Source organism: Cydia fagiglandana, chromosome 18 (genome assembly GCF_963556715.1).
Source record: "Cydia fagiglandana chromosome 18, ilCydFagi1.1, whole genome shotgun sequence".
In the NCBI taxonomy this organism is placed as follows: domain Eukaryota; kingdom Metazoa; phylum Arthropoda; class Insecta; order Lepidoptera; family Tortricidae; genus Cydia; species Cydia fagiglandana.
Genome location: NC_085949.1, coordinates 16,315,737 through 16,330,368, shown reverse-complemented (window position 1 = coordinate 16,330,368; position 14,632 = coordinate 16,315,737). Strand labels below are relative to the sequence as shown.

At 38.0% G+C, this 14,632-nt stretch overlaps 1 protein-coding gene across 1 annotated transcript in view; it reads right to left on the bottom strand.

Annotated features, from left to right (window-relative positions):
- Window positions 1-14,632, bottom strand: part of LOC134673638 (cyclin-dependent kinase-like 4) — a 74,245-nt gene that overhangs the window by 40,367 nt on the left and 19,246 nt on the right. Inside the window, exon 3 of the mRNA XM_063531638.1 lies at window positions 11,440-11,559. Within this exon, the coding sequence (XP_063387708.1) occupies window positions 11,440-11,559 (120 nt within the window). The remainder of the gene's footprint in view (window positions 1-11,439; window positions 11,560-14,632) is intronic.

Sequence of the window (14,632 nt, the reverse complement as noted above, 5' to 3'; positions counted from 1 at the left end):
CCAATGATGCGCATTTGGAAATTTTCCAATATTGAAAAATTTCCACATGGAAAAATTTCAGAATCTTCTGATATATTTGTATGTGAGCCGAAAATTTCCCTTTCCAACCTTAGTACTGTAAATTCTAAGGAAATGTAAATTCCAAAACCTTTCGAAGGCTGCTAGCCCTATAACTCAAAAATGTAACTTCTAGTAGTTATAGCCGGTCAAACAAGTTTGTCAATAGAAAAAGGGGCGAAATTCAAATTTCCACGGGATGAGAACCCTTAGCGGCTTGAATTTTTAAATTTGCCGCTCTATTCTACTGACGAAAATTGCTTGACAGATGATGTTTTAAAAAATAACCCTGACATGCACACACCAAGTCTCCCCGCAATCTTGACAATGGACCAAAAATACTGACATGTTAGGGGAAATCCTGACGTATGGCAACCCTAGCTGTAGCTATAGTCTGTCAAGCTATTTCCGTCAGTAGAAAAAAGTGGCAAATTAAAAAAAAATTTAGGTGCGAAGGGTTATCTTTTTCTACTGACAAAGTTGTTTGACCGGCTTTAGCTAATATTATGAGTATAAAATAAAAAAATAAAAATACGTTTATTATCATATCAACAGATCGCATAATTGGTCAGGTCAGGGATTTAACATCAGTTAGCGTCATTATGACACTCAATCTTCATAAAACAATTTTAAGAGATAAACTGCCCATCCAAGGATAAATTTTAACATATTTATTAGTGACTTCAGATAAAAATTAAGCGTTCATAATTAATATTATCCCTGTGGTTGAAATTTGTAATTTAAAGATTTAAATTTAGAGTTGATTTTTCTTTATGTAAATTGTGGTGAAATTATCATAAATTTAAAATATTTTTTTAGGATGAAGTTGTTTTGTACATGTACAATGAAGATATTTCAATGTTAATGACTGCAGGCTATAATAATTATTGTATGTCGTCCCTACTTTGAAAAATTCTCGTATCTCGCACTGCTACTCAAATTTAAAATGCTACCGCGTTACCACAGATATATATGAATCCCATACATAGTTCCCACATTTTTCTATTGATTTGAATTTTGATTTCAGTACAAATCTCGCGCCAACATTTATGATCTAACACAAAGCTTATCAATACGTTAAACACGTGTATCGATATTTTTGAGCAACTTGGCCTCACTGATATTTGTTGGCAACCTCACCTATGTGTAGACGAGCATGTGTATAAAGTTATGTAAAGTTTAGTATTCCGATCGGCTATTGATAAGGGCCGAGGTCTTCATCTCGTTACACGCAGATTTCGGGTCGAGGTCGGAAGGTTCTAGATTTAGCTAAATGAATTGAGCACGCGATCGTGCGTTTAATATGTCTGTTATGTAACGCCTTATTTAACTGTAATCGTAGTAAAGGTCGGGCAACTAATTGACGTGAGAATAAACGTAAAACTAAACGTACTAGTGGGGAGACACTCCTGACTTCGGGCAAACTCGACTCCGTTCGGCTCAGCATTGCTCCGAGCAATTATGGGGTTGGCACCATTACATTGTTTAAATTTGATTTGTTTTGCATTTATGTTCAAGGAAATTTGAATAATGTACCTTTTTTCACTAAAATGCCTGACATTTTCGTAGTCCGGCCGCATTCCTGACAAACGGCCAAAAATATATCCTAATGGTGTGCCCTACCCACAATGTGCCGTATGGAGGAGCGTCCTAGGATCGCTAACATTTTACCACGACGCTTCCCCAATCCCCAATCTTTAGGAAAACCTCTTAATTTCATCTACAATTAAACCAGTAACTGGTTTAGTTTGTATATGAAATCAAGAGGTTTTACTCACCTTAACTAGCATTAACTACATAACAAAAGAAATCGATTCTATCTAAAAATAGAATTCTGTTAACGACAACAAATTCCAACAACCTCTGCAGACGGTGACAACTTCTACATACCTACTTAATAACTTAACTACGCTTAGACCGTTCGTCACATAGGCTCTTTTAAATTAAAAAAATAGCGTATATGAAACCATAACTTTTAAAACGGCGTATGCTTTGTTGATCAAAGTATACTTACGACGTTTTAAAAGTGACAAGTTTTTGATAGCGCAAAAACTGAACGTCTGACGGGTCAGGGCCACAGTATTTTGACCTCTGCCCTTCAGATCACGCGAAAGAGTTAGACAAACATTAGAAATATATGGAGTCACGCTACTGTAATGATGGGGAAAATTGGATTACCTTGTACCTACCTACCTACTTGCGTAGTTACGTTATGACTATGAGATTATGAAAAGTTTTCTGTGATTGGCTCGATTAGGTACTTACCTACCGTTTTATGGCTCCTCTACACGATGGGCCAACGCCAGCCACTCTAAGGGACGCAGCCATGCGGTAGAATGAGATAGCATGTGACAGTGATATCACTTGCTCCCTCTAACGCATAAATGCGTCCCTTGGAGTGGCCGGCGTTGGCCCATCGTATAGAGGAGCCTTTATGTTTGTTGTGGGGCTTGCTTTGTCTTTTGTATTGTTTACATCCTATAAGAGCAGTGACTCATTTTGAAATCTCTTTCAAGTTTCAATTGTAGAAGAAGTACAACGTATACAATTGAATGTAATTTCAAAATGATTTACTGCTCTTAGGCACTGGTCCCACCGCGAGCTAGTAGGCTATGAGCTATCGGCTATAAACACGAACAAAAGATAAGCACTCCCGTGTAAATAAAAGACACACGGCGATATCTAGACACGCGGCAGCGTGTCAAGCCAAGTTCAAGCAAAGGAACTGGCTAGCCAGCGCCGAGTGTAATATTACACGAACCACTTGGTGCCACTTTAGACCCTTCTATAACTCAAAACATCTTTGACGTAAACACATAAAACTACGTGTGTTTAATTATATCCATAAGGATATCTAGAAGCCCAAATTTCATGAAGCTAGCTCAAACGGTTATAAAGGTATGAAGGTCAAAAAGTCGTAAATTTTAAGACTGACTTATGACTTATAGTACCTAAACCTAACCTACTTCCAGATGACCTAGAAGGATGAAATTTGGAATCCAGCTTGGTTATTGTGTGTAACCGTAGGAAAAAATCTAAAAATAAAATAAAGTTAAAAAATAGGGGGGGTCCCCATACAAAAAAACCACTTTTTATTGGGACTGACATATAAGTACCTAAACCTAACCTACTTCCAGATGACCTAGAAGGATGAAATTTGGAATCCAGCTCGGTTATTGTGTGTAACCGTAGGAAAAAATCTAAAAATAAAATAAAGTTTAAAAATAGGGGGGGTCCCCATACAAAAAAACCATTTTTTATTGGGACTGACATACAAGTACCTAAACCTAACCTACTTCCAGATGACCTAGAAGGATGAAATTTGGAATCCAGCTCGGTTATTGTGTGTAAGCATAGGAAAAAATCTAAAAATAAAAAAAAGTTAAAAAATAGGGGGGGTCCCCATACAAAAAAATTTTTTTTTATTGTAGCGTTGGAACCGTTACAAGCAGATATTTGAAACTACCCCAATATATGTATTATTATATTTGCTATATTAAAATAAAGTTTAGTCAAAAAATAAGTGGTGTCCCCATACAAAAAACTTGTAATACGCTCTAAACAACCGGCCAACGGTGTGTCGTCGGCGGCGCGCGGCACCACATAATTATACAAATAACAGAAGTAAAAACCATACAGCGGAAACACAAGAAAAAACATTAAATCTCAATACCTGCCTAGTTTTCTTTACAAAAAGTATTGATATCCCACCAAAAACATAAATGTAAAAAAGGAGAGCCAAGTTCAATACAAAAATTATGCTTGGCTGTGGGGCTCGCCGCAAAAAGAATGGAGATCTAAATGAGTGCCACTGCCAAGTTCTATGCAAAATCCAAATATGTATTTATAGGAACAAAATAACATTATAAACAAGTATTAAACTCTATTTCTTTGCTTTATTGGATACCTATAACAATTGCTGTTATTTAAAAAAATGTGAGATCTTAAAGTAGGTTAGATTTGGCTTGGCCAGGTTTTATCAGAATTACAATATATATAAAATGATTGATATAATGAAAACTGGCCAAGTCAAATCTAACCTACTTTAAGATCTCACATTTTTTTAAATAACAGCAATTGTTATAGGTATCCAATAAAGCAAAGAAATAGAGTTTAATACTTGTTTATAATGTTATTTTGTTCCTATAAATACATATTTGGATTTTGCATAGAACTTGGCAGTGGCACTCATTTAGATCTCCATTCTTTTTGCGGCGAGCCCCACAGCCAAGCATAATTTTTGTATTGAACTTGGCTCTCCTTTTTTACATTTATGTTTTTGGTGGGATTTATAGTTACTCGCCCAGCGGTGAGCTATAAATATCGCCGTGTCTCTTTTATTTACACGGGAGTGCTTATCTTTTGTTCGTGTTTATAGCCGATAGCTCATAGCTTACTAGCTCGCGGTGGGACCAGTGCCTTATGCTAAACGCGGCAGAATGATAAGGCACACATTGCGAAAATATTGACTATCGCAGTTACATCAACAGAATCTGTTCTCATACAAACTCATTGACTATACATATACCTTATATCGTTGCAATAAGTTCTACAAAAAGTCAGTTAAATTATGTCGATGGTTCATAAGGCCACCTCTAACCTCTAGCCATACGTCAAACCTTGCCAAGCAAAATGAAATTTTATTTCGTCAACACAAAGTTCAAATTAGAATGGAACAGGAGACCTTTTTGTAGGTCTCTGGGCGGCTAGAGGATACCAGTATGATTGAACTTTCATTCCGCGGAGTTTGGACTTTGTAAGCACTAACAGCACCGCTTTTCTGGCAATCGATGGACCTTATGACTTTCCAATAAGATTTAGAATTGTCCACACATGTTAGTGTAAAATGTCACACATGCAGAAGTCAAGTTATTGTAGGGGAAGGTTCTCATCCTCTAGCCGCCCAGAGACCTATAAAAAGGTCTCATGTTCCATTCCAATTTGAACTTTGTGGTGACAAAATAAAATTTCATTTTGCTTGGCAAGGTTTGACGTATGGGCGGCTAGAGGTTAAATCAATGTGTCGTTGTCATTGCGATCGATAAGGTGTGCAATGCACTGACGAGGTTAAATTCTGTTTACTGGGTACATTCACACTGTTAACCAATAATTGAGGATGTTGAATACTAGGCCAAGCAATAAGAAGTTATAGAGGGAAATGCTAGGAACACAATTTTTGACTACGTAACTTTGTTTGGACTAGTTAGGAGGTGAACATATCAAAAGTCCCCGGCCGTAGCCCCGGTGCTGGAGGGTAGTGGGGGGAAAGAAGGTCTCATTTTTCGGTTTTTCACTTATATCTTGGAAATTTTGCGTCTTAGCGACATGACTACTAAGACAAACCAAAAGCTGATAAAATTTGTTACAAGTTTTATTCAGTCAAGTTTTTCGATATCTTGAATAGTTTTTGAGATATCCGCTCTTGAAAGTTTATTTAGGGCTTTCAATTTTATCTTGATATCTACATTAGTGACGCTGCTAGACCGTGTTTGGTATCATTTTCGTATAAATCGGGGGTGCTGAATTCAGTTTTGGTATCACATTGACACCATTCCTAAGAAAAAACATATAAACTTTAAACAAATACCTTTTTTTTTAATTCCTCTTCACGCTTAAACCGCTCAACCGATTTAATTGAAATTTGGTATACAGATATTTCGAATCCCAAGACAGGACATAAGATACTTTTTATCTCAATAATCATCCTTTAAAGTTGTGAAATGGAGTATGGGGGGAATTCAACTTCGTCGACGAAACTGAATTCCTGAGGTTAATACTGCTCAAAGTAAGGTTTGAAGTCATGTTTGGTATTACTTTCATCTAAATCACAGATGTATTCCGTCCTAAATTTCATCTAAACCGGTTCAGCGGTTATTGACTCCCCATACAAACTTCCACCCCACTTTTCACACCCTCAAAAGATGCTTTTGGTTTTAAAAACAATCCTATGTCGTGTATCGTGATTTAAACTATTTCTATACCAAATTTCAACGAAATTGGTTCAGCGGTTTAAGCGTGAAGAGGGATTTAAAAAAATAATTTTTTTTAAATTTTTGTTTTACTTCGGAATGGTGTCAATGTGATACCATAAATGAATTCAGCACCCCCGATTTATACGAAAATGATACCAAACATGGCCTAACAGCTTCACTGACGTAGATATCAAGATAAAATTAAAATCCCTAAATAAACTTTCAAGAGCGGGTATCTCAAAAACTATTCATGATATCAAAAAACTTGACAGGATAAAACTTGTAACTAATTTTATCAGCTTTCGGTTTGTCTTAGTAGTCATGTCGCTAAGACGCAAAGTTTCCAAGATATCAATGAAAAACCGAAAAATTCGACCTTCTTACCCCCCTCTACCCCCCAGCAGCGGGGCTACAGCCGGGGACTTTTGATATGTTCACCTCCTAACTAGTCCAAACAAAGTTACGGAATCAAAAATTGTGTTCCTAGCATTTCCCTCTACAACGTTTTTTGAGCATTCATTTCTTGACCTATACCTATTTTGAAAGATTTGTATTATAGCAGTCAATGAGATATTAAGAACGGGTCACTCACGTATTTTAAGTCGTAAAAAGCTCGACCCGAATTCGTGAGTGACCCGTTTCAATATTTTTAATATGTCTGTGTCTCACGGAAGTTTTGTTATTTTTAGGGTTCCGTACCCAAAGGGTAAAACGACCCTATTACTAAGACTTCGCTGTCCGTCCGTCCGTCCGTCCGTCCGTCCGTCTGTCACCAGGCTGTATCTCACGAACCGTGATAGCTAGACAGTTGAAATTTTCACAGATGATGTATTTCTGTTGCCGCTATAACAACAAATACTAAAAACAGAATAAAATAAAGATTTAAATGGGGCTCCCATACAACAAACGTGATTTTTGACCAAAGTTAAGCAACGTCGGGAGGGGTCAGTACTTGGATGGGTGACCGTTTTCTTTTTGCTTTGTTTTTTGTTTTGCATTATGGTACGGAACCCTTCGTGCGCGAGTCCGACTCGCACTTGCCCGGTTTTTTATAAAACTAGAAAACATTGTTAATTTAGGCATCTTGCAGATTTTTTTTACTAATAACAAACAACGTGTTTTCTACAAAAACATCGGGTCAATGGTGTTGTTTACTCGCATAAAATTCTATTAAAAATCGAAAGTGAGATAAAACTTGGCGAATTTTAATAGACGACACTTCATCTCAACTTTCGATTTATAATACGTATGTAAAATTTTCAATATGCGCTAACGATCTATTAGTGAATCCAATGTCAAATCCAGTCTAACTCCTTTCTCTTATTAGAGACCATTAATAATTTAGAGAGGTCTTCGAATTTTTGCCACATGCATCAGAGGGCCTACACGTTCGATGTGTTGCCTCCTTGTCACATTTACGTGCGAATTTACAAGTGTGACAGAGAGGCAACACGTCAAACGTTGGTTCGCGGTAGGTTCTCAGCATACAATTAGCAGCATTTTACTTTAATAGTTATTATCCTCAATATCAAATAACAAAGAGTGTTTAAAACATCCAAAGATACGACAAAACAATGTCGCAATTTAGCTTTCTATAACATTATCAGTCTGTATATTCTCTCGTCTCTCCTACACTCGATATTCTGTATTTGCGGAAGCCTATTCCGGTTTGAAACGAGTCGTAAAAATACACAACAGTTAGCTGTTACCGGGTCACTCACGTGTGACCTTAGAACGGGTTATGGTTTGTAAGCAATGTGCGGTTTGTGGTTAGTGCACAATGTAGTATACTATTGAAAGGAAGAAAATATGTACATTTACATATTTAAAAACGCCACAACCTTACAGCATTCAGTAACTGGAGACACCATCGCTGTCATTTTCTGTGCGAAACAGTCTGCCGATTTTTGCGGGGAAGGGGACGTCAAATGTAGTGCTATTTGTACATGATTTGTACGTAAAGTACAAATAACCATGTCAGTCCATACAAGTTTGCACAAATGTGCAAGTTTCTCGGCAGAGAAGGCAGTTTTTTTGCCTGATTTAAAATGTTAAATATATAAATAATTAAATAAAAAAACATTGGACCCTAAAAGCTAAAATAGGATCGTCACTCAGGTCTCTTTGCATTAAATGCCTCGGCAATCCGTACTGCTATAGTATTTTATACAATCGTGATATAATAGAGAGCTTTTCAGTCGAGTACCGTGTTTAGGCAACGAAGCTTGCTGAGTTGCCTAAGTCAGGTACAAGATTGAAAAGCTTGATTATATCACTATTGTATACAATACTTTTTCTACGAGCCAACAAAAATAATACTTTAAACTAGTAGAATCATACAAACAAACCAAACCAAAAGTATACACAGCTAAGATACGCAAGCAGCCGCGATACTCGTATAGTCGTATCTTCATACTGGTACGCGCCCCCGCCGCCGCGCCCGGCGCGTTGGTCAACGACACCTCCTCGTAACTCATGAGGCCCTGGTACCTGCTCCGCGCTAAATTCAATTTTTAGACAGTTGTTTTCTCGATTTAGGCCACCGTAGCCTATGGAGACTAACAAGCAACACTAAGTGGTTTTCGTAGTCTATGGAAGTTGCTATTTTAAGGGTGTCACATGCGCGTTTCTGACTTATAAACCAATTGTTTCTATTATACAACCTAAAATAAATAATTAATTTGAGCTATGGTTTTGTTTCGTCCTGTTGATCGCGGAGAGCTGTGATTGGTCAATTTCATTATAGTTGACTAAACTGTATTTTTATGAATATTATAGTTGAGTTGGGAGCCCACAGATTAAAAATACCCAATTGAAGTTTGGTATAAGAAATCTTAATTCAAGAATTATAGTCGACGAGTAGAAAAAAATAATTTTACTACGCTGAAAGAAAATAACCACACAAAAGGTATATAATTATTAATTTGAATAGCCATTTTAACGGCAGCTTGACCCCGCCTGACCCTTGCATGTTTGTAACGAATTCATTAAATGCAATTGCACTATACCATCAATATTAAATGTACCTTGTATTCAGAACTTGCAGGAATTTAAATAAATTACCGTCTTTATATTGATATTGCAACAAAAAATGATAGGTAACTTTAAGTGAATAATCCCTTTTATATGCGCTAGCAAGTTAGCAACTGATATGTTTGATGCTGAGCCAAAACTTAAAAGCGTTAACATAAAGTCAAAGCAAAATGTCGACCCCTGGTGCGATTCGATAAGAAGGAAAAAAAGTTGTCCATTAAATAGTTGTTTGGCGATATTTTACCCAGTATTGTAACTAACAATAAGTATTTGGCTTGACACCGACTATAATAATTGTACCTATATTTTATTGTTAATTCTACAATATAAAGATAATTTATTTGCATTAAACATTACCAGTTTACAAGGTGTTCATAATACTTATGGTGGTAGGTTTATATGTTAATACGTATATTAAACCCCGGTATGATCCGAAGTGACCCGTCATCCACGTTTATATAAATATAAATAAATAAATATTGCATGGGGACATCTTACGCTACGTCTTACGTAGGCGAACAACGCGCGAACGCGGCGCGGCGCGGCGCGGCGAAAGCGGCCGCCGCCGCGCCGCGCCGCGCCGCGCCGCCTGACATTCGCGTGCAAATCGCGCCGCACCGCGTTCGCAACGAGATCGCTTACGTAGGACACTTCTATGGGCATCAAAGGATTGATTTCGCCGCGCCGCGCCGCGCCGCGTTCGCGCGTTGTTCGCCTACGTAAAGCCCCCTCCAGACTATGTGCGTGAATCGCGCCGCGACGTCGCGGAGCGAACATATCACGAAGTTGACGTATGACTCCACACTCGCACACTTCACGGCGATTTCGCAGTTTGGTTTGCGGCAAGATGGCGGAAAAGCATCAGCTGATCGAGTTTAACTGTTAGTTATCTATGGCATCATACGTGATTTAGCTGTTTTTCCATTTTGATTTCTTGTGAAACCGTAAAATATAGCTGCTTAATGTAATATAATCATAATATAATTAATATTTATCTGGCCACAGAAGAGCCATAATAGTGTGTAATGTGGAGTCTTGCAAGTTCGCGCTTCGCGTCTCCTTTGACGCGGGCCGAAATACCGACAAAAAACGGAGAACAAGGCGCGAAGACGTGAACAATCTGCGAAATCGACGCCACACTTGCGTTCGCGGCTTCGCCCGCGATTCACGCGCATAGTCTGGAGGAGGCTTAAGACGTAGCGTTACACAGATCAACCTAGCCCCAAACTAAGCAAAGCTTGATGTACTATGGGTGCTAGGCGACGATATACATACTTATATAGATAAATACATACTTATATACATAGAAAACACCCATGACTCAGGAACAAATATTTGTGTTGTACACAAATAAATGCCCTTACTGGGATTCGAACCCAGGACCATCGGCTTAGCAGGCAGGGTCACTACCCACTACTCCCACTAGGCCAGACCGGTCGTCAAAACGATTATAAATACGAAGATAGTTTATTCGAATTTATAAAGTGAGAGACCCGGTTTAATATATTAAATATTAATATGTCAGTATCTCACGAAAGCTTTGTTATTAACTCTACAATAGTGTATTCTCGACTTTATGATTGCACTACGATACGCACTGGGGCACACAACTTTCTTATGTGGCGATCATTATTAAGTACCAACTTGGGTCAGTTGTAAATGTTGCGGGTGTCGGCGGAATTAGTGTTGATTATGTTATGACTCAAGTCCTTTGAGTCCTCGACTTTTGTAAGACTTGACTTTTGTAGACTCAAGTTCCTTATCAGGTAACAATTTATTTAACAAAAAGCTTCTAAAACGCTTTGTCTTACAACATTCATGTGTTAAGGCACACTTTTTCTTCTTCTACCTAGCGTTATCCCAGGCATAGTCAGAAACTTCGCAGGAGAAATATCTGTTTTTTTTTCGATATAGGTAATAAAGTTTTTTAAATAATACAATGATGGTGGCAAACAGAAATACGGCCCGCCCGATGGTAAGTGGTAGTCGTAGCCCATGGATGCCTGTGACGTCAGCAACAGTGATTTTACAATTCGTCGCACCTGTCACGTTGGTGAAACAGGGGCCAGGTGAAACTAAATAAAAGCTTGTAAAATAGAGCTAGTTAAGCTGGAAACAAATTATCGGACGCGGCTGACGGGCGCGATATAAAAGTGTGCACAGTGTTTGGGATGTGGCTTTCGGCTGACAGGAACATCCAGCGCGCCAGATTTCTCTCGGATGTCCGAAGGCTCAAGGTCACGTCCACGGCTTACCTCCGATAGTTTGCACAGTTCAGTGTATATTCATTATCTAGATACCTATAAGTCGCGGCTGTGAGCCGCGTCCGTCAGCCGCGTCCGATAATTTGTTTCCAGCTTTATAGGTATGTACTTACAGCCGGGTGTTTTTCTAGCTCGCTCAGAACAGTGTGGTCGCAATACTCGAACACTAGGTGCAGTTTACGCTTACGGCGGAACACTTCGATCAGATTCACCAGGTTTGGGTGTTTGAGGTTCTGAAACAATAAATATAATGGTTATTTGTGGATATCAATTTGTTCTTTTTAGACAGCATAGCACAGTGTATAAAACAATACAGTCATTCGACGAAGCCGTTTAAGGGGCCCACTGATTAACAGTCCGCCGGACGGTATCGGCCTGTCAGTTGTTCGGAACTGTCAAAATTTTGTTCTAACTGACAGGCCAATACCGTCCGGCGGACTGTTAATCAGTGGGCCCCTTTAGACAGGGCAGATGCAAATGGCAGTGTACAGGCTGGCTGAAATATTATCTAACCCTTTATGAGGCATAATAAGGGTGTCAGGAATTATGCAAAATTGAACTCTATCACTTTGAAATAAAGTTCAAAATCAGGTGGGAAATATATTCCCTCTGCCTTATAAAGGCCTAATATCTTTAAACGAGCAATTCTTGTTTATTAATTAATTAATTTGTATATATATTTCGGGGATCTCGAAAACGGCTCTAGCGATTTCGATGAAATTTGCTATGGGGGTTTTTGGGGGCGATAAATCGATCTAGCTAAGTCTTATCTCTGGGAAAACGCAAATTTTTGAGTTTTTATATGTTTTCCGAGCACAGCACGGCCTCCTAGATATTATGGATTAAATTCAGCCAGCCAGTACAAAGCATCAAACTTTTTAAAGATCAAATTATGCTTCACTATTCAGAGGTGTGAAATTGAGTGTACACCTATATATGAACCATGTTGTCTAAGGAATACGATTCAATATTATTCGTACATTTTCGCCCTGACCGCACAATGCAACGCTTGCTACTTGTTACACATTCGATTATAGTAATGTATGTAAAGTATTTAGCTACAAAAACGTACGATTGTACTTGCGCAAGCGCATGCAGGCCATGCAGCACGATTATGCATTGTGATGTTTAGTTACCTATATGGAAATGTTAGATAATTGAATTCAGTTGAAATCATTTATTTCAAGCTTTGGACCACGGATGGTATCCCTATCATCGCAGAAATATGACATACATTTTGTTTATATTTTGTCAATGGTCTTGTGAAGCGAACCCCTAATCCTCATAACTCCCCGAGCAGCAACACTCCTAATAATGCTTTAATAATTATGCTTGGTGCCTTTTGTAATTAGGTCCACCGACGTACACTTAACAGTGAGGGCGAAGGTACAGCCATCAGCAATAGTATCTTACACAACTAGGGCCGCAAAAATATATGACGCGCTCTTATTGCGCTCGAAATAAGAACGTGTCACATATTTTTGCGGCCCTAGTTGTGTAAGATACTATTGCTGATGACTGTACTTGTACAAGTATAAATTACATTCGAGTTTTGTACCAAGAGACATCACAGAAAGTTCCAAATTCAAAAGCGCAAAAATTGGCTTGGGTCTTATGAGGAAACGGGTGCCCACGGTGTGCCTGTTATCATTGTATTACATATTTGTATGTTTGTATGTTATTTACAATTGAACTAACAAACAAAATACATTTAAAAACATTGTTTTAAAACACATTTAACTGATTTGCAAGACCGAAGTGATTCCACAAGTGTTCCGCGAACAAAGTTTTCTGCGGAACACTAGGTATTTAAAAACCGCTAAGCGCGACTTAAAAATCCTTCAGTATAAAAACAATCTCCATAACCGTGACCCGTGACACTGGGAAAAACGTTCACCCGCAGAGAAAACCCGCGCGTATGTGCCATGACTATGACATAATACTTAATAACAATAACAAGATATGTCTAGGAGTCTTAGATCTAGAATGTCACTGAAGCTTAACTTAACAGTAGTTTGTGTTACAATTAAGGGATCAAAATGATATATTTCCGTCAAGGGAAGCGATGGATTCTAAAGTAGAATCCTGAGCGTAATAAGGGATTCAAGTGTTAAAGGTAAAGTTAAGATAAAAAACCGGGCAAGTGCGAGTCGGACTCGCGCACGAAGGGTTCCGTACCATAATGCAAAAAAAAAACAAAAAAAAGCAAAAAGAAAACGGTCACCCATCCAAGTACTGACCCCTCCCGACGTTGCTTAACTTTGGTCAAAAATCACGTTTGTTGTATGGGAGCCCCATTTAAATCTTTATTTTATTCTGTTTTTAGTATTTGTTGTTATAGCGGCAACAGAAATACATCATCTGTGAAAATTTCAACTGTCTAGCTATCACGGTTCGTGAGATACAGCCTGGTGACAGACGGACGGACGGACGGACGGACGGACGGACAGCGAAGTCTTAGTAATAAGGTCCCGTTTTACCCTTTGGGTACGGAACCCTAAAAAATAGTTTATTCAAGTAGGCCTATTACAATGCGCTTATGAACGTCAAATAAACCTTTACCGGCTCCAACCGTACACCTCTGCCCCGAGAAGATTTAAATCAAATAAATGTTAACGCCCAAGACGAAATAATTTTGATACCGTGTGACACATACTGCTTTTCACATCACCTATGAGGTATTTATGATGATAAAAATTATTAAAGCTAAAAAAGAATGCGCAAAAATGTTTAAAAATAGTGTCCTAGAACAGAAAAGTGTTACTTTGATCCCTGCTAGCAGAGAAGAAAAAGCACTTTTTCGAATTGGTGATGTGAAAAGATAATTTTCGCAAAAAGGAATTGGACCAAAGAGAAACAAATAAAATAATTTTCGAAATCGAGTATAGGCAATCCGTAAAAAAGTACCTAACCTATTTTATAAAGGACAACTAAATAAATAATGTTTATTTTATTTAAGGTGCCAAATTCAAAAACAAAACAAACGCTTATTTCTTACAACATAATAATAACAGAATAAAAATAATTAACAAGTCATTTCAAATAAAATATGAGACTGAAGGGCAAAAGGACTGTCAAAGTTAAATATTTTTTTGGTAACAAATGGACATGTTTATTGTTTCTCATATAATTGGAAGTCCCGTCATATTGTTATTGTGTATTAATTAAAAACACGTGTAACGAAACGTTTTTCCTTGGTAGGTATTGTGCAAATTTTTGATGGCACGTGACTTGAGGATTTTTTGTTGGTAATTGAAAGATTGTGTTACAGCGTGGTTGTTTTTACAGCGTAAAGTCATATCTCGA